The sequence below is a fragment of the Coniosporium apollinis genome (genome assembly GCF_000281105.1).
Source record: "Coniosporium apollinis CBS 100218 chromosome Unknown supercont1.38, whole genome shotgun sequence".
Classification (NCBI taxonomy): domain Eukaryota; kingdom Fungi; phylum Ascomycota; class Dothideomycetes; genus Coniosporium; species Coniosporium apollinis.
This window is the reverse complement of record NW_006913300.1, coordinates 69824-89656: the sequence shown is the minus strand read 5'-3', so window position 1 is coordinate 89656 and position 19833 is coordinate 69824. Positions and strand designations below refer to the sequence as shown.

General features: G+C 53.9%; 5 protein-coding genes across 5 annotated transcripts; 4 read left to right on the top strand and 1 right to left on the bottom strand.

Annotated features, from left to right (window-relative positions):
• Positions 1-185: 185 nt before the first annotated feature.
• On the top strand, positions 186-5422 carry W97_07381 (uncharacterized protein; the record flags this gene model as incomplete). Its single annotated transcript, XM_007785011.1, has 2 exons — positions 186-367; positions 445-5422. 2 exons carry the CDS (start codon positions 186-188, stop codon positions 5420-5422), a joined length of 5160 nt encoding a protein of 1719 aa, XP_007783201.1.
• A 566-nt stretch (positions 5423-5988) lies between these two features.
• On the top strand, positions 5989-8046 carry W97_07380 (uncharacterized protein; the record flags this gene model as incomplete). Its single annotated transcript, XM_007785010.1, has 2 exons — positions 5989-6907; positions 6962-8046. 2 exons carry the CDS (start codon positions 5989-5991, stop codon positions 8044-8046), a joined length of 2004 nt encoding a protein of 667 aa, XP_007783200.1.
• Positions 8047-8678: 632 nt separating this feature from the next.
• Positions 8679-9669, top strand: W97_07379 (uncharacterized protein; the record flags this gene model as incomplete). Its single annotated transcript, XM_007785009.1, has 4 exons — positions 8679-8766; positions 8828-8924; positions 9044-9387; positions 9461-9669. The coding sequence occupies 4 exons, from the start codon at positions 8679-8681 to the stop codon at positions 9667-9669; spliced, it is 738 nt and encodes a 245-aa protein (XP_007783199.1).
• Positions 9670-10401: 732 nt separating this feature from the next.
• Positions 10402-11527, top strand: W97_07378 (uncharacterized protein; the record flags this gene model as incomplete). The annotated part of the gene is made up of 2 exons (XM_007785008.1): positions 10402-10545; positions 10598-11527. The coding sequence occupies 2 exons, from the start codon at positions 10402-10404 to the stop codon at positions 11525-11527; spliced, it is 1074 nt and encodes a 357-aa protein (XP_007783198.1).
• An 875-nt stretch (positions 11528-12402) lies between these two features.
• Positions 12403-18639, bottom strand: W97_07377 (uncharacterized protein; the record flags this gene model as incomplete). Its single annotated transcript, XM_007785007.1, has 3 exons — positions 12403-12675; positions 12724-12837; positions 12892-18639. 3 exons carry the CDS (start codon positions 18637-18639, stop codon positions 12403-12405), a joined length of 6135 nt encoding a protein of 2044 aa, XP_007783197.1.
• Between the last annotated feature and the right edge of the window lie 1194 nt (positions 18640-19833).

Genomic DNA, 19833 nt, shown 5'->3' with positions numbered 1-19833 from the left:
GGAGGTGGATGTGATGTCGAGAAGTTGAAAGTGACAAGGCAGAAGGGGCACCGAAGGCGGTGGAAGCCTTGGCGGCAGAATTTCGGCGGCCATCTCGAAAAACTTCGAGAGCCGCAAATCCGTCCTAAGCTCTGCGTACGAGTCCTGTGCGCTGACTGGTAACACTGTTGCGGAGTGTGGAAGCCATGAATATCTCCCAGCCTGTGTCGTCCGCCATATCGGGCGTGGAGTTCGGTTTTCTATCCTCGGCGGAAATCAAGGCCCTCTCAGTGAAGAGGCTCACAAATCCGAGCACCTTTGATACGCTACTACATCCAGTTCCCGGCGGTCTCTACGATCCTGCTCTAGGCGCCTTTGGAGACAAACCGTGAGTTTGCCCCAGCGCAAAGGCTGCTTGCAAGCAGAAAAAATCCAGCGGCAGCTAACCTCACGTCCGGCTTACAGCTGCGCGACCTGCAACCTTCAGAAGCACCTTTGCCCCGGTCACTGCGGACATGTCGAACTGCCAGTACGCGTCTATCACTGTTCCTTCCTTGACCAAGTCCTCCGCCTTCTCCGCGCCAAATGCGTGTACTGTCACCGCCTGAAGCTACACCCAGTCGAGGTCAACCGCTACATTTGCAAGCTTCAGCTCCTACATTATGGTCTTCTTGCAGAGGCAGAGGATCTTGAGCAAATCCAAGTGCTTCCCCGGAGGACAAAAGCGGACAAACAGGGCACTGCCACCAACGGTGCAGAGAGCGATGACGGCGCACAAGTTGGAGTCGGGAGCGAAGACGAGGATGAGGAAGGTCAGGGTAGCAGCGCGGTGATTGAGAAGCGAAACGCCTTCACACGGCGGGCAATCAAGGAGGCGGGCGGCCGCAGAAGGGGCGAGTGGTCTGCCTCGAAGATCGAATCAGTCAGCGAGGAGCGAAGAACCGTCATCAGGAACTTCTTAGCCGACATCACAAAAAGCAGGAAGTGTGGTACCTGTAAAGGCATCTCACCCGCACTGCGAAAAGACAGATACGTCAAGATATTCCGGAAGCCGCTACCTCCGAAGCAAAAGGCAGCTATGATTCAGGGTGGATTCAAAGCTGTGAATCCCATATTTGTTCTGGCTGAGCGACAGCGAGCGGCGCTGAAACAAAAGCCTGTCAATGGCATGGTAGATGAGGGGGTGGCCGACCTTGGTAGTCCACTTTCGGAAGAAGAAAATGAAGATGTCGAGATGTTAGACGTTGACAATGACGTAGCTGGAGGAAGTGTACTGGCCACCGAAGCTGCTACTTCCAGGACCAAAAAAGCCGAGCCGGACGCGAAGCAGGAATTCGTTGGCGCGGGTGAAGTCCATGCTGCACTCACTCTGCTGTTCGAGAAAGAGGCAGAAATCATGGGTTTGGTGTATGGTCCTCGATCGCGAACAAGAGGCCGCCAAGTCTCTGCGGATATGTTTTTCATCGATACCTTACTCGTTCCACCCAACAAGTACAGGCCAGAAGCAAAGACAGGCAACGATGCGATTGCGGAAAACGCCGACAACTCTCACTACCGGAGAATCCTTGAGACGTGCGATACTATGGCTCAGATCAACCGGGAGATGCAAGGTCTTGCGGAGCCGGTATACCGGATGCGAGGTTTTGACGACCTTCAGAACGCTTGGATCAACCTTCAGGACCAAGTCAACTCGCTCATCGATCGAGATAGGAATCCGATACAGGGCGCGGCTGGCAAGCGCAACGAAGACGGCATCAAGCAAAAGCTCGAGAAGAAGGAGGGACTCTTTCGGAAAAACATGATGGGAAAGCGTGTCAACTTTGCTGCTCGTAGTGTCATCTCTCCGGACCCCAACATTGAGACGAACGAGATTGGTGTGCCGCCAGTCTTTGCAAAGAAACTCACCTACCCCGAGCCGGTGACGAATCACAACTTTTACGACCTCAAGGAAGCCGTGATCAACGGACCGGATAGATGGCCCGGCGCTGTGGCAATTGAGAACGAGAACGGTCAAATTATCAATCTGAAGCTCAAGAACCACGAAGAACGCCAGGCACTAGCTAACCAGCTTCTTGCGCCATCAAGTACTCATGTGAACGGTGCTCGCAATAAGAAGGTGCACAGGCATCTCACTAACGGCGACGTGGTGATCATGAACCGGCAACCGACGCTACACAAGCCGTCGATGATGGCACATCGCGCGAGAGTTCTTCCTGGTGAGAGGACGATTCGCATGCACTACGCCAATTGCAACACCTACAATGCAGATTTCGATGGAGATGAGATGAACATGCACTTTCCGCAGAACGAAGTCGCCAGAGCCGAAGCAGCCACTGTAGCGGACACAGATCATCAATACCTCTCAGGCACCGCTGGAAAGCCGCTAAGAGGTTTGATCCAGGATCACATCTCGATGGGTGTCGCGCTTACTAACAAGGACACAATGTTCAACCGGGAGGACTATCAGCAGCTTTTATATGCCTGTCTTAGGCCCGAGAGTAATCACACCTCTTCCGGTCGGCTGGAGACGCTGAAGCCGGCGATACTCAAGCCGCAACCGATGTGGACAGGGAAGCAAGTCATCAGCACAGTGTTGATGAACATCAAGCCATCAACTCACCCTGGCTTGACGCTTACCTCGAAGTCACAGACGACAGCGGATCGCTGGGGTAGTAACTCCGAGGAGCAGATTGTGATCGTCAAAGATGGTGAACTGTTGTGCGGAATCCTCGACAAGTCGCAGATCGGACCAGCCGGCGGTGGCTTGGTCAATGCTGTCTACGAGGCCTACGGTCACACTGTTGCTGGCAGGCTTCTCAGCGTCCTGGGTCGGCTACTCACCAAGCTTCTTCACATGCGCGCTTTCTCGTGCGGTGTTGAGGATCTGATCTTGACCGAAGAGGGCGAGCGCAACCGAAAGGAGCAGTTGAAAGACGCTGACAATGTAGGGTTGAGGGTCGCAGCCAAGTATGTTTCAGTCGACGACAGAAGTCTCACTTCGAACGATTCCGAACTGCGAAAGAGGCTTGAGTCTGTCCTAAGGGACGATACTAAGCAACAAGGTCTGGACCAAGTCATGAATAGCTCGACACGGCTGCTATCCTCTGCAGTCACCAGCGCTTGTCTGCCTGACGGTCTCGTGAAACCCTTCCCGGCAAACCAGATGCAGGCTATGACGGGTACTGGTGCAAAGGGCTCCCAAGTCAATGCCAATCTCATTTCTTGCAATCTCGGTCAACAAGTCTTGGAAGGCCGACGTGTTCCCACGATGGTCAGCGGAAAGACGCTGCCGTGCTTCAAACCTTTCGAGCCTAGCGTCAGGGCAGGAGGTTACATCGTCGATCGATTCTTGACGGGCATCCGGCCCCAGGAGTACTACTTCCATCATATGGCGGGCCGAGAGGGCTTGATTGACACGGCTGTTAAGACCTCCAGCTCCGGTTACCTGCAACGTTGTGTAGTCAAAGGCATGGAGGGCCTCAAGGTCGATTACGATACATCGGTTCGCGATGCCGACGGTAGCATCATCCAGTTCCTCTACGGAGAGGACGGTCTCGATGTTACGAAGCAGAAGTATCTCAACGACTTCAAATTTCTCGCGGAGAATTTCCTGATCACGCACATGTCGTTGGGTATCGGCGAGGAATACGCACACATCAGGAGTGACGAGGCGAGCGAGTGGAACAAATCTGCTGTCAAAGCCGTTAGAAAAACTGGCGACCCAGCAGCCAAGGATCCAGCCTTGTCCGTCTTCGCTCCTTCTAGGTTCGCCGGTAGCACATCTGAGAAGTTTTACAATGCCAAGAAGAAGTATATTGACGACAACAAGGACAAGCTGATTGCAGACAAGAGAAAGGGCATTAAGGGCGCCGAAGGTGTCAAGAAGAAGAACTTTGAAGCCTTACTGGACGTCAAGTACCTCAAGTCGGTAGTGGAAGCTGGTGAGGCCGTAGGCGTCGTTGCGGGACAATCCGTCGGCGAGCCTTCTACGCAGATGACGCTGAACACGTTCCATTTGGCTGGTCACTCCGCGAAGAACGTCACGCTGGGTATTCCACGTCTTCGTGAGATTGTCATGACCGCTAGTGCTAATATCCGCACCCCTTCAATGACGATTCATCTCATCCCCGAAGCTACGAAGGAGGAAGGTGAGAACTTCGCCAAGGGCATCAGTAGACTCTCTCTTGCGGAGGTCATCGACAAAGTCTCGGTGAAGGAGCGGATTGGACGCGGCATTGCGTATCATGAAGCCAAGACTTACAAAATTCGACTTGACTTCTTCCCATCCAACGAGTACATGGAGGAGTACGCCATTCAGATCAGAGACGTGGTGAGGGCTCTCGAGCTCAAGTTCCTCCCTCGTCTGCAAAAGCTCACTCGAGCCGAGCTTAAGAAGAAAGGAAACGAGAAGACACTGAAGGCGGCAGCCAAATCAGATGCACTACCTGAGATTGGCAAGTCTGCCGGTCCAATCGAGCAGGCTCCTTCTCGACCAGAAGCCGAACTGGAAGGCGGAGACGCTGATCGAGACGATGATGGGGATGACGATGCGACGAATGAGAAGCAACGAGAGAACCGGAGCGAGCAAGTGTCTTATGGTGCCCCAGGCGAAGAAGAGCAAGCCATTATTGCTGAAGGACGTAGAGAGCTGTCACCAGACGTTGACATGGAGGATGAGGCATATGGTGGAAGCGAGGAGGGCACTAGTGGCGATGAATCCGAAGCCGAGGACAAACCAGCGAAGGACGACCCCGAAGAACGCGAATCGCGCATCAAGCAGCATAACCAGGACGTCGTGGCCTTCGAGTTCGACGACAAGAGTGGCCAGTGGTGCGAGGTCACCCTCGAGTACTCTGCCGAAACGGCCAAGATACTGATGCTTAACCTCGTCGAAACCGCCTGCCGGGATGCGGTCATCCAAGCCATCCCGGGCCTATCAGCCTGTCTGTACACCACCGACAAAGCCAAGGACCCAGTTACTGATAAGGAGGTCGAAGTCCCGATTGTCATGACCGAAGGCGTCAATCTCATCGCCATGCGAGACGCAGAACTCCAGAACATCATCAACCCGAACAAGCTCTTCACGAACGACATAGCCGCTATGCTGCGCCTTTACGGCGTCGAAGCGTGTCGCGCCAACATCGTCCGCGAAATGCACGCTGTCTTCAGCGGCCACGGTATCTCTGTCGATCACCGCCATCTGAACCTCATCGCCGACACGATGACGCGTGGCGGCGGGTACACGGCCTTCAGCCGCATGGGATTGAAGAGCAATGTTAGTCCGTTCATGAAGATGAGTTTTGAGACTACGGTGGGCTTCTTGAGGGATGCGGTGCTGGAGGAGGACTGGGATGAGCTGAAGAATCCCAGCGCGAGGATTGTGATGGGTAAGATGAGTAAGGTTGGCACGGGGTCGTTTGATGTTTTGATGCCTGTTGCATGATTTTGACGCGGATCAAGAGCTTTGCACGGTTCTCTGGACACGGTGTTAGGCTTCTTGCGGGGCGGGCATTTGCTGGTGTTGTTCCTAATGGGGATCTGTTTGCGAGAATAAGGGATATATACGTGTTGTGATCACATGCGTATGGACTGGCCTGAGTATTGTACAAAGCAATGGATGCGGTCAAATCTGCGTGCGCCTCTCTATCCTCAACCTGCTCGCAGACCTGTACACGCGTCGATGTGAATTTTTAAATGTCTGCCTTGAGGAACGTGCAAGCTGGGCTCGCTCGGGTTTCCTTATTGGGTATTTCTGGAGCTGCACTGCCAAGGTTATTTGATGGCACCGGACACGTTGATCAGCACATGCAAGAATTCGACCAAACATTCACAGATCACTTGCTTCTTTAGCCTGCCTGTTAGCCGCAGCTATTGCTCTGGAAACTGATGTTGCTACTCCTCGGACTACTTAATCAGCCCGACTTCTCCAAGAAAGCAAAGCGGCATCGGCGGGCATGCCTTACAGCATCGTCTGCAGGCATTACTCGACTACCTTAGCGGCTCCACGGAATGGCGTCAACAAGTACCTCCCCTGACGTACCGCTTCTCGACGCGTCGCGTCTCACGGTCACCGATCATAGTGGCGACGACTGGAGTGCCGAGCCTTCCAGCATATCCGACGAAGAAGATTATGATGAGCTCAGGCCGGACCCGTCCGCTATCGTTGAAGGCAGTAAGGGCGCGGGAGTGGAGAAAGAAGGGACCATGCTAGCAGGAAAGGCCAACGCATCCGTCAGCAGCGAGAGCAGCCCATCGTACGAAGCTGTCAGAGCACCGTCCATGAACGGAAAGTCAGAGGAGCTCCTGCGGTCACGGCGGAAGAGCGTACAAGTCATCGTGGAGAGGACCAACCAAGGGCGGTACGTCCTCACCGCGGAGGATCCGGAGATACGTGAAGTGCTTCGGCAAGGCATACAACGAGAAGCTGGAGACTCCGAGCATGCGAGGAAGCAAAACCAGTTCCGAGACCTCATATTTACCCGGCGGTTCACCACATTCGACCGGCAGAATCCTGCGAGTTCGGGATCGGCTTTCCATGGCTTCTTCACGCTCTTCTGGCTGGTGATGGGTGGACTGCTGCTCAGAGTAGCGGCGCAAAACTGGAGGGCTCATGGCACCGTCTTCGGAGGAGCAGAGCTCCTGCATATGATGTTCGACCGCGACCTCCTGGTGCTCGGTCTCACTGATGGAGTCATGTGCGGTGCAACAGCGTTCGGGCTGGTACTGCAACGGATCATACTGAAGGACTGGCTGCGCTGGAACAGCTCTGGCTGGATAATACAGAACGTTTGGCAGACATTTTACCTCTTCGCCATCATCGGTTGGACGTGGTACCGGGAGTGGCCCTGGACTCATACCATCTTCACTGTGCTTCATGCTATGGTCTTCCTAATGAAACAGCACAGTTATTCTTTCTACAATGGCTACTGTGAGTTGCGCGTCGCACGTGGTCTTAGCTGGCTTGTCTAACTTTCGTTTGTAGTATCCCAAGTATACCGCCGCAGAGCCCTTCTCGAGCAAAAGCTAAAGCGGCTCGAGAAGATAGAACCAATAGCGAGTCCGATATCACCCTCACACAGCCCTACTCGGGCGTTTTCGTTTACATCATTAGATCAATCAGGAAGAGAGGGTCTATTACAACGCCGCCGCTCTATCGAATCAAAGACATCAACAAACCTACGAACCGAGAAGTCTGAGATTGCCGAAATAGCCACCGCCATCGAGTCCGGCCAGCCGCTCGATCTCGACCAGCTGCAAGCCTTCGAGCAAATCATCCGCTCCGAGATCCGCGTCCTTACCGAGGAACTCAAAGGCAAATGCACCACCACCTCGAACAGCTACCCGAACAACCTGACCCTCTGGAATTGGGCCGACTGGACGTGTCTGCCAACGCTGGTGTACGAGCTCGAGTATCCCAGACAGGAGCACATCAACTGGTGGTACGTCGCGGAGAAAACGGCAGCCACCTTCGGCGTCATCTGGGTTATGATGGTGATCTCGCAAGCCTACATCTACCCGCCCGTCGCCGAGACAGTCCGGATGAAGGAGGCCGGCTGGACGCTGCAGGAGCGCTGGAACGAGTTTCCGTGGATCCTCAGCGACATGCTGATCCCGCTGCTGCTGGAGCAGCTGCTCTCCTGGTACGTCATCTGGGAGTGCGTCCTCAACGTGCTAGCGGAGATCACCCGCTTCGCCGACCGCGGCTTCTACGGTGACTGGTGGAACAGCGTCTCCTGGGACCAGTACGCGAGGGATTGGAACAGGCCGGTGCATAATTTCTTGCTGAGGCATGTTTATCACTCGTCGATCTCGGCGTTCCATCTTAGCAAGATGGCGGCCATGTTTGTGACGTTTTTGCTCTCGGCGTGTGTGCATGAGCTTGTTATGCTGTGTCTCTTCAAGAAGGTCAGGGGATACCTCTTTGCGATGCAGTTGGCGCAGCTGCCGCTTGCGGCGCTGAGCAGGACCAGGCTGATGAAAGGGAAGAACGTGCTGGGGAACGTCATGTTCTGGATTGGACTCTTCATTGGGCCGAGTCTTTTGACCAGTCTATACTTGATCGTCTAGCTGGTCTATAGGAGGAAGCGCAGCTGCGAGGAGGTTGGATTTTACATAGCGAGTTACTTTCTACGAGCAAGATCCCCTCCTCTTTTTTCTAAAGATCTAAAATGAGATGACGCTTCGTTGTCGCCTGGTTGACATCCGCCGTGGCCTTGGCTGCTAACTTCAGATAGATTAAACCTTCCCCCATGCCTGCTCGTGAGGTCAACGCAGCCTCGAGCTTTTGCCAACGCAGCGACATTACAATCTCTTGCATTGTGACATTGGTAACTACCCCATGTTTGGCCGTTCGCCAGTGATATTGCTTGAGTACATTGAACAACCGAACTATCAATCTGATTTGGCATGCTGCAAGTCATTTTCTTACCGCCTTCGGAGATCGGTCATTTTTCGGTTTCCCGAGCTCTCTCACCGGGGCAGATCCAACCAGATCCGTGAGGGCTCTTCGACATGGCCTCTAGTTGACACTGGCGGGGCAATATCCATCTGCCCCTCGGGTTACATATGTAAGAGAATGTGAGAACAGCTTCCGGCTACGTCAGTTTCCTAAATACACTACGTTTTTCCTGTCTCTCTACGTCGTTCTGAGTCTGATACTCCGCTGTTGCTGCCATCTTTCCTCTTTCCAACCGCGCACAATGACCTCCCATCCACCAGCCCAATGCTGCACAATCGGCGTCAAGCATGAAGGGGAAGCAGTGGGTGAGATCAAAAATGTCGGAGACAGTGAGCGCACCCATCATCACTTCTACGAAAGCGACTGGCGTACTGACGGCATCTCACCAAGCGCCAACCTACTTCTCCTACCCCAAAGACAAGAGCACTCATAATGCCGTCCTTATCCTCACGGACGTGATCGGCCACGAGTTCATCAACGTCCAACTGTACGCCCGTAACCCGCTTCAACACCGCCCTTCTCTCACACTCCAACCCTAACCCCAACCCAAGTCGCCTTCTTGCGGCACCCACCAAAGCCCCAATCCTAACCTTCCCCCCAAACCAGCATAGCCGACCAATTCGCCGCCAACGGCTACCTCGTCGTAATGCCTGACCTCTTCCACGGCGACCCTCTCCCCCTGAACCGGCCCGCCGACCACGACTTCATGGGCTGGCTGAACAAGCACCCGACCTCGCGCGTCGAGCCCGTCATCGAAGCGACGCTGAAGCACATGCGCGGAGAGTTGGGCTGCAAGGCCATCGGCGGCGTGGGCTACTGCTTCGGCGGCAAGTACGTTGCGCGCTGGCTCAAGAAGGGGAAGCTAGACGCGGGCTATACGGCCCACCCAAGCTTCATGGAGGCAGATGAGCTGAGGGGTATTGAGGGGCCGTTGAGCATTGCTGCTGCTGGTACGTGGGGAGTGTCCGGTCGAGAGGCTGGTAGGGATATATGGAGGTGTTGGCTGATGATCATCGTGCGCAGAAACGGACTCGATTTTTCCCGCAGAGAAGCGACATGAGACGGAGGAGATCCTGCATAAGATGAGCGTGCCGTACCAGATCAACTTGTTCTCGGGCGTCGAGCACGGCTTCGCGGTAAGGGCGGAGATTGACAACAAGGAGAAGAGGTTCGCGAAGGAGCAGGCGTTTTATCAGGCCGTGCAGTGGTTTGACGCTTATGTTAAGGCGTGAGGCATTCTGCTGCGCGGAGGTGTTAAAGTTGGCAGAGATCGTAAGATCCAGGTAGACAACATCGGTAGATAGAAGCCGCATCGTTAAGGCCAAGGTCTAGTCGGCTCAATTTATGCGGCCATGCAGAGTAAAGTTTCGGACGTGAGACATTGTGGATATCAGTACTAGAATCAGCAAGACAACATCTCAAGCGTTCTGCAAGGCTGTACAGTTCACTCTGCTTAAGCTCCCCTAATAAAACCTGTGCCGCTTCAGGCGAGTGTGAAGCATGACACGTGAGAAGAAGTACAAATAGAGCCTACTCAAGCAAGCTCGCTACCTAGATACTCACAGTGATGGCAGGAGCGCTCCCGAAGGCTATAACGCCTTTCGCAACCTAGCCCCGCAGTAGCTAACAGGTTTAACCCTGATATCTTGCATGCATAACCAGACCACCCAGGGTATGATTGACGATGATGGTGCAAGGCTGGCGCGAGGCTGAACGCTGCGCCATCACGGCACAGCTGTCCTCCAAGATGTACTCGAACTTCCGCCCTTCCCCCCTAAATACCTCCTCTCATACAGTATGGCAGAGAACTACTAGAGAAAGATCTGTCTTCATCCATCGTCGGACCTTCTTGGAGCAACCTTTTCCGCGTCAGCTTTACTGTCAATTTTCAATCCGCTAGAGGATCCATTACGATTATCATCTGTTGTTAAGCGGCCTAAGCCCGTTTTCCTGTCGTCGAGGCGATGATCTCTACTTCCTCACCGTCCATCAGCGGCGGAAGTGAAGCTGAAGCTGGCTCGAAAGCTCGGAGTCCTGATGCGACATTGAGGGAGTTTCTGCTGCAGCACGAACCGGCTTTCGCCAGACTGGAGGAGCTGCGGAAAAAGGTCATTCTCTGGCTGAGAACTTCAATGCTTTCACTAAACACCGCTAAAACAGGGATGGGCTAATCCACGTGGGGACGGGTACTTCAAACAGCAACGACAGAGGGCCGATAACGCTGGAAAGGAAGCTGCTCTTAGGTTCTACGAGATGATGCGCCAAATTGGTGACGAGTTGCAACGCAGCACACAAGCGCTCAGCCAAACACCTTGTGATGACGAAGATATCAAGATTCTGGATCTATGCATGGCCCCTGGCGGGTATACGGCTAGTGCTTTGAAGTACAACCCCACAGCAAAAGCATTTGGAATTACTCTTCCATCCGCTCAGGGCGGCCACGAGGTGCTCTTGCGGTCCCCCCAATGCAACGTTGTACACCTCGACATCACAATGTTGGCCAAAGAGTTTGGCATCAAGAACATCCCGATCACGCATCCTGAGCAAGCCAACTTCCTAAACGATCGCCCGTACCGAAAACACAGATTTCACCTAGTCTTCTGCGACGGCCAAGTACTACGAACGCATCAGAGGGCTGAATACCGCGAGCTTCAGGAAGCACTCCGCCTCACCGTTTCCCAGCTGATCTTGGCATTGCAACGCATTCGAACTGGGGGAACGCTGGTTATTTTGCTGCACAAAACAGAGGTATGGGATACCACAGAGCTTCTGCACCTGTTTAGCCAGTTTTCTTCGATCCGGCTCTTCAAGCCTCGGCGGAAGCACGCAATAAGATCGTCCTTCTACCTTGTCGCGACTGACGTGCGGCCAGAGACCAGTGCTGCGAAATCGGCAGTTGAGACATGGAAGCAAGCTTGGCAGCGTGCAACATTTGGAGGCGAAGAGGGTACAGGAGAGAAAAAGACCATGGCGAGCGAGGCCTATGTGGAGAGTGTACTTGACCAGTTTGGAAAGCGTCTCATTGAACTAGGCCGGCCGATATGGGAGATTCAAGCAGACGCATTGAGTAAAGTGGACTTCATCAAGTAACGATCCCGCGGAATACTCATGTCGCCGGAAAGTCATGAAATCACACGCAGAACACAGAAAATGAGGTGTTGTTATTCTTAGACGCTATAAATAGTGTCTACGCGATAATAATTTAATTCCATTATATAATAATATAGCGCATATAAAGTATAGATACGTAACGTATTTACATCGCTAATAATCTTGATGGTCTTAAGGTAATATTAAGGATAACTTGTAGAGTTGGCTGAGCTAAACTCTCTTTAAAGCGGTCTGTCACCAGTTAAGCCGATCTTGGCAATTTAATCATTTTCCGGCGACATGAGTACGCCTTACACGTTAGCTCCGATCCTGCCCTCTGCGTTCTTGTACATCTTCTCTTGCCACGGAGCCCTGTGCAAACTCACCACCTCGAAGCTAGAAGGAGTACACACCGCTTCAAGGAAGCAATCAAGTCAATCTGTTTGGAAATATTCTGCCATCAAGTTGCACCATATCAGAAGTGTGTAGTATCTATTCTACAGCGTACAAGCATCCCCCCAATCAAGCCCGCGCCGCTACCCGCTACCTGGTATGCCAATCGTGACCGAGAGAAGTATTTTCGATAGATGCAGATGAACCCCAATAATATAGCCCCTCAAACACCCCGAAAAGAGTGTGATTGAAAGAAGCAGACCCTTTCGCCGACTTGATGCTGCGTTAGACGCTGCCATGCGCTCCCCACCTCGCTTCCCATGCTGCTTAAACCAGAGTGAAGGAAAGAAAGCAAAAAATAGATGGCGTAATGCTCGCCGTTTCTCCAGTCTCGTTGTATTGATTGTTTCCCAAACTGACCCGCCTTGCGCCAATGCCCCAATGCAGTACACCGCAACACAAGATCGCTGCACGAGTAGTTCTCACTCCCGTTTCGGCGGCCGCATGAACTCGTGAGGTTTACTCGGATCGTCTGGATCCAGAAAGTTGGTCAACACGCGGCTAAAGGCCTTGAAGTCGATTGGCTTGGTGACGTAAGAGTTGAATCCGGCCTCGGCACATTTCGCGTACACGTCGCCCAGAACGTTTGCGGACAGGGCGATGATAGGCAGGTACGAGTATTTGTTCTTTCGCTCCCATCGGCGGATTTCTTTGCAGGTCTGGTAGCCGTCCTTGTTCGGCATGTGAAGATCGCACTGTTGGTGTTAGATTGGTTCTCGGGCGATATCGCTTCAACGACTTACTAATATGATTGAGTAGAGGTCGTGCGGATGGGCGAAGACTTCATCTGTGCACTGGATCCCGTCCGTGACTGTCTTGACGGTCGCGTTGATTTTGCCGAGGAACTTGAGGATAACCTTTTGAAGAGCGTTAGATAGCAGATCGAGCGTCAAAGGCTGGCAGCTACGTACCGTTTGATTGATTTGGTTGTCTTCCACCAGAAGCACACGGACACCTTTGTCGCCGAGCCGTCTCTTCATCTCATCGAATACCTGCTTCTGAGTAACCGCCACCTGCTGAGCGCTGTCCTGGGCCCTATCCGTGCTAAGTTCTCTCTCCTTCTGAGGGTCGAAGATGGTAGCAATCCTAGAGGGCTTCAATGGTTTGAAGATGAAAAGCAGACGGCCGTCCTTCTGTAGCTGCTCATAGTCGTACCGCGGTGCCGCCCGGACAATCTCACGTTTCTGCATCAGATCCGTGACGACGACGATCGCAGTCGAGGAGTGAGAGGGTGACTTCAGAACGTGGTCCATGAAGGGCAGGATGTCCCCGACTTCCTGCAATACCAGTACGATATGTGTGAAGATTACAGGATCGTCGCCACCAATCATCTCGCGACATTCGGTCAAGTCGCCGCGCGCTGTAATCTGGTGTGGGATAGTCTTAGGGAGCGTCATCTCGATATGCTTGACAGTGGCCTCTCTACTGTAAACAAGAGGACAAACAACAAGGATCGAGTACATCAGAGGTGCCAGTGCGGCAGAAAGACCCGCCGGTGTGCGCGGTGGCGCTGGAGACTCGGCTCTATTCGCCCGAGATTCTGGCGGTGGAGATAGTGTTACGTGGGTCGCTGGAATGAAAGATGGCTCGGAAACGTAGGAAGAAGCCGAGGATCGCTCAGAACGAATGCTAGTTGCGCCAGTACGAATTGACGGATCGGAGCTTGCGGAGGAGGGCGACGGGGAACCGAAGATAGTTGTAGGAGACGCGATGTTCGGAGCTGGTGGGTCGCTAATCCGTTGACGCCGGAGGACTTGTGGCGTAGCATACTGCTGAGCTTGAGCTCGCGTGGAGGTAGGACTTTGCGTGGGCAGGGATGGCGGAGCGGTGGTAGATCGTGGTCCTTGTCCTGGCGTGACAGGTGGAGGTGGTGGCTCGTCTCCCTCATGAGGCAAGCCAAACTTGATCGAGAAAGTGAACGTTGACCCCTTTCCAGGCACACTGTTGGCTTTCATCTGTCCTCCATGTAGCTCAACCAACTGCATAGAAATTGCGAGCCCCAGGCCTGTACCGCCATGTTGTCGGGTACTGCTGCCATCTATCTGACTGAAACGCTTGAACAGAAACTCGGCCTGTTTCTCATTGAAGCCACTGCCGGTATCCTTGACTTCAAAGCGAATCATCGCTTGATGTTCAGAAAGGTGCGCTCCCTTCTCGTGGGCCATCTTACAGTGAACGAACACCTCGCCGTGCTTGGTGAACTTGATCGCATTGCCAATGACATTCAGCAGGACTTGGCGGATTCTGAACCTGTCGCCTTTGACCATGGAAGGAACATCCTCGTCAACGATATAGTTTAGTTCCAGTCGCTTGTTGATGGCTAAAGAAGAAGTCAGATCATTGACTTCCTCAATGAGCGAACGAATGTGTAGCCAGTCCCATGCAAGCGTTATCATGCCAGCTTCAACCTTCGAAAGGTCGAGAATGTCGTTAATTAGGTCGCGCAAGCCTTCTGCACTGCTCCGAATGACATTGACATGCTCCATCTGCTCTGAATTCAGGTTGCCATCCATCAGAAAGTTGACCATGCCCGTGATGCCATTTAAAGGTGTTCGAATCTCATGGGACATATTACTGAGGAACCTTGACTTGGCATCCATGGTCTCTTTTAGCGTCTGCTCCAAAAGCTTGTGGTCGTTGATATCTGTGCACGTTCCGTACCATGTCTCTTCTTCACCCGACTCTTGGTGAACTGGCTCGGCTAGCAGGATCCGTACAAGGTGCCAGCGGTAATTTCCGTCCTTGGACCTGAGACGTACTTCGGTGGAGTAAGAAGGCCTTCCATCCGAGTCCCGAGACACCTTGAGGATTCCGGTACTAGCTAGTTTAGACAGCTTCGCTTGCGGTAGCTCCATGGCTGACGGTGGTGAGTGTCCAGGGCTTGTGACCGTACGACTCGTCTCCGAGGATCCTCCGGATGAAGAGGAAGACTGCGATCGTCTGTATTCCGGTGGCATTGTTGTCGGTACATTCACAGGTAGAGATCCATCCTCGTTGAAGGCCGGAAGCCGGCACTTGCCCAAGTCATCAGGGTGTACAAAGTCCATGAAGCCGATTCCAGCAGCTTGCTCTTCTGTCTGGCCAGAATACGTCAGCCACTGCGAATTGCAGAAGATTACTCCTCTGGTTTTGGTGACAGCAAAAACGATTTGCGGACTCGAGTTAGCAAGCGCCCGATATTTGGCCTCCGACGCCGCTGTCTCCTGCTGACGGGCAGAGTTTTGTTCAGCAATGTGTTGCTCGTGCATATCCATATTCGTACCGATCCAGTGCCTTATGCTCTGTCTCTTGTCCTTCAACGGAGCAGCCCGTACGTAGAACCAACGGTAATGACCATCGAATCTCTGCAACCGGACTTTTGCTTGCAGCTGTTGGCCGGTTTTAAGAGACCTATACCACGCAGTCATGTACTCCTCGCGGTCTTCAGGATGGATTGCCCGCCAAGGATCCTGTATGGCTTGCCGCGAATCCTGACCTCGATAGACTAGGAACTTGGAATTAACCCAGGTCAGCTCCCCAGTGTCGGGTTTTGCGGTAAATATCTGGACTGGTAAAGAATCGATGATAGTTCGTAGCAAACGCTCAGAGGGAGGGGGCATATCAAATGTGTCCAGGCCAGGTCCACTTCTGCCATGCGAATGAAGGGGTCCCGGTGTACGGAGACCAGGCGTTGTTGCAGCAGGCAAGGACTGAAATGTGGAACTGAAGTCAGCACCATACGAGTGCAGTAACGAATGCCGCCGGTCTGCCTGGTCTTGCGAGAAGGGAGTAGTACGGAAACCTGGTCGTCGCGGAGAGGTAACTTCCGTTTGACGGTTTGGACTCTTTTCTCGAGCCGTGTGCACCGCTAAAGTCGTCTTCTCGTCCCTCGCTCGGCTTCTAGGTTTCTGCTCAGTCTTTGGTATTATGTCGTCACGGTCCGCAATTGTGACTTGCCGTGATGGGGCGCGGTGCTCAAGAGTAGGTGAGCTCCTGCCCGCTTGCTGACCCTGTTGTAAAAGTGCACTGGCAACGCTGGTCGGAGCCCTGTGACCACCTTGTCTTTTCTTAGCATCAAAGTAGCTGTCAATTACCTCAGTACCCGCCAAATGGCCAGGCGTATCTCCAAGCGGATGCTTAGAAGAGAAGCCGATGGCCGCAGGATCCCATCCTGGGGTACCTGATATTGACCCACCAGGGCTATGTCGTGAACAGCCAGAGTAGTCGGAAGGACTTGTTATACTGCCGGCAGTCGAGCTGGCAATTTCGTCAATATCGAGATGCATTAGATTGTCTAGAGTTGCAGTGTCTGGAGTGATCGACTCAGAACCTTCTTGATAGCCAGGGATGCTGCGCCGGACACGGAGCCCAGTAAGTTGGCGAAGAGCCGTAGAATACTGATAGGCATTGGAGAAAGAGGTAGCAAAGTGTGGACCAAGCATCTTCAGGCTCTGCGTCAGGTTTTGAGGGTACGGAACTGTGGACGAAAGTAGGGACAGAATGGCGATCGGTGCCCTTCTCTGGAATCCACTACGCTCAGTAGTAACTGTAGCATCTGACCTGCGCTCGTCCCTTGCGCCTTGCCGCACTCCAGGTGTGATTAAAGGCGACTCTTGGTTACCAGCTTCCATAATTTGTGAAAGACTAGGATGAAACAGCGGCAGATGCGTGAGCGTGCTTGCTCTGTCAATACCGATGGCTTCCACCGGGTCAAATCGAGAGTAGTCCTGCGCAACTTCGGTTGGGTTGAATGACTCTTCATCCACATTCGTCGTAGCAAAGAAAGGATTATCCTCCGGATCTGCCTGAATGGCTGGTGATGGAGCCGGCGACTGTGCCCATGGCGAGGAAGGAAACTGTTCGTATTCCTGGTAGCTGATGGACAACCTCCTGTTTTCTACTTCTACGCCAGTCGATGGCGCCGGGTTAGTTGTGCGGCTTCTGATATCTCGAGAAGGCTGCGAGGCTCTCGGTTCCGTTAATGTCTGCTGGCCCTGACTCCTGGTGGGTGGATTCGTCGGAAGTTCTGCGGTTTCAGAGCCCGAAGAGAGATCGGATGCCCTCCGATGTGATGGAGCAGGACTAGAGTAGTCTCTGGTCAACGTGACGAGTTTTCCACGCTCAAGAATGCGGTTGATGCCGGTGGTGTCTATTAGCGCATCCGCTTCGTGATCCAACGCACGAAGAACGGGGAAGACAGCCGCATATGGCTCTGTTGCAGCATCGCCAGCAAGACTTGAGAAGTCAGGATCACTGAACGTTGACTCCTTCATCCTGTTCGGCCGATTTTGGGGCGATGGGTCCATCTGAGCAAGTGGCGTACTTCTCACTCGCACTTCGGTGCGGGGTGTGGTTTGAGGCGCATGGCTGACGGTTCTCAATGGAGCTCTGGGCCGCGTGAAGCGCGCAGGAGCCCCGTCATATTCCGTAGACAGATCCCTCCTCTGACGTTCGTGTCCAGCGAAGGAATGCCGTGAGACCAGCTTTGGCCTGTTCCGAAGAGCCGAGAAAGCAGCCGGCAGAGTGTCTTCATCCTCAGCCTTTCGAAGTGAGTTATGAGCACTGTCGAGTCTTGGTGCATCCGGCAGCTTCTCTTCCGAAGAATCACTTGGTGGCCACAGCTCTCCACGAGCAGCGGCATTGAACGTCGCTTTTTGGCCCCAAGGCACATTCTCAATGTCTGCTGCATCAGCGGGCACCGCGAGTGTAACCCTCTGAGCACCGTAGTTCTCATGCATGATTTTGACAACACTGCTCCACCAAGCGTCAAGGCCTGGCTCGGAGTTTAGAAGAAGAACCAGGTCATACATGTTTGGCGAAGGGTATCTTGGGTCTTCAAGAGCGGATTGAGAAGTTCCGGGCGGCATGAACGTCGCGCCAGAGCCGGCTGGGGTACTCGCACCGGACATTGTTCTTTCGCGAGGGGTTGCCGTATCTCGGGTGTGCAAGGCGTCTATTGTCGGAGACAATGCAGTGAAGGGCTGGTGGAAGGACGACGACCACGTCCTTGGGGTGCCAGGAACATATGGAAACGGATACGAAGGAGTTCTGACGGGTAGCTGAGCAGGTGTCGCGGGTACGCTACCACGTATCGTCCGTTGCGATTCTGTCGACTGCGTGGAGGAGCTTTGGGCACCAGTCGGCAGGGGACTGCTGAACGAGGCATCAAGCGACGGCGAAATGGTTCGTGGGTCTTCCTCCTTGATGGGAGAGACTCTGCGCGCACCCAGACTGCCAGTGCTCGCCGCCATGTTGATGCTACCGAACCTGGCCTGCTGCTGAGCGAGCGACAGCTTCGCATTAACAGCTTCTCTCAGCCTCTGCAGTCTGGCTTCTTCGATACCAGGCACTGGGCGACTGCTCCTCAACGGGCCGGCGCCTTCATTTGTGCTGACCTCGTCCTCTTCTGTGCCCTCATCTGCCCCGCTGCTTATATCGCTTTCTGCTGAGCTGTCATCGGTCGATACTGACGAGTCGACGGCGGGGAGTGGGTTTGGTCTTGGCGTGTTCTCGTCATCTCGGCCGGGTACTATCGACGGACTCTGTCGCTGAAGAGGCGGTCGCGATGCTGATGACGGTCGGCCTTCGGTAGGCTGCAACGCGGGCCTAGGAGCGGCTTGCGACGCGCTGGCGGTGGGTTGAGGAGTGCGAGTACTTGGCGACGGCAAGGGAGGCCTCATCTTTCATCCCCTGTTCCTCCTCCGCGCGCGTCGACGTGCAGACACAACGGTAGTCAGTCGAGGCGAGCTTGCTTCGGGCCAGGGGTTGGCCTGGGGCAACATCAGGTTGGGCGGACGGGTGTGAAGGTAGCTTGGACGAGTCGGGTTGGCAAACTGCTGGTTTCTCATTCGAAGGGCAGAGGAGTGGATGACGTCAAACCAGGGCGGGCGTGGGTGCAGGATGGGCTGGGATGGGCTGAGATGGGCTGGGATGGACTGGAAGCGACTGCAGGTGGGCGCGTGTCTCAACGCGCGCTTGCTGCGACAGTGGTCCGGAAACCGAGGGCAGCGCAGGCACGATGTTCCGCGGTGCTGGAGGGACAAGCTGACACAGTAGTTAAGTTACCGTTAATCGAGCCGGGCTGTCGCAGCTCCCCTGCGGCAACGGCTTGCGCGATCAGAAGCCAACGGACGGAAAGAAGCGACAGGGCATGTTTGCGGCAGGGGATGCGCTAAATTAGAGAGGGCGTGCGTCGCCATCGGCTGGCCCTGCAGTTCAGCCTCATCTGTCCATGCCAGCCCCGTGTACGGAGTATGGGACATGTCTTTACCTTGATTAATCTGCGGGTAGCAAGTCTGAGTGCCTCGCGCCTCAACGGCATGGGGAACAAGACATGCGCGAATCTGGAATACTGGGTCGCTGGCTGGCCATGTTGTTACGCTACGGCGGAGGTCACTCCGTGGACTTCCACACGCCTACTGAACACAACTACTAGGTAGCAGATCAGGAAGATGTCGCAGCACGAATCCAGTCCGCCATCTAGGTCGAAGCTGGCGTTACGCGTCGTTCATGCGTAAAGCGCGACAGCACGCCTGAGTACTTCACCGTGTCTACAGCGAGATCTGTTCAAACGGCATGAACGTCGCGGGTAAGGTGTCAGCATTTACTGTGTCGCTCGCATGCTCGGATTCAGATCTCTAAGCTTTGAGGAAAGTGAACACAAGTGAATGCAAGTGAACGCAAGTGTACGCAAGTGGACACAAGTCAACACTCCAAGGTGCTACTTCCGATCTCTTCTGGCATCAATGTATGGTGCACACGCTCTGCGGTAGCCGCACTTTCTACAAACGACTATGAATATACTCCCAACAACACCAAGCCATGCCGAACCCTACAGAAACGCCCAATGGGATGCAAACACAAACGCCGTCACG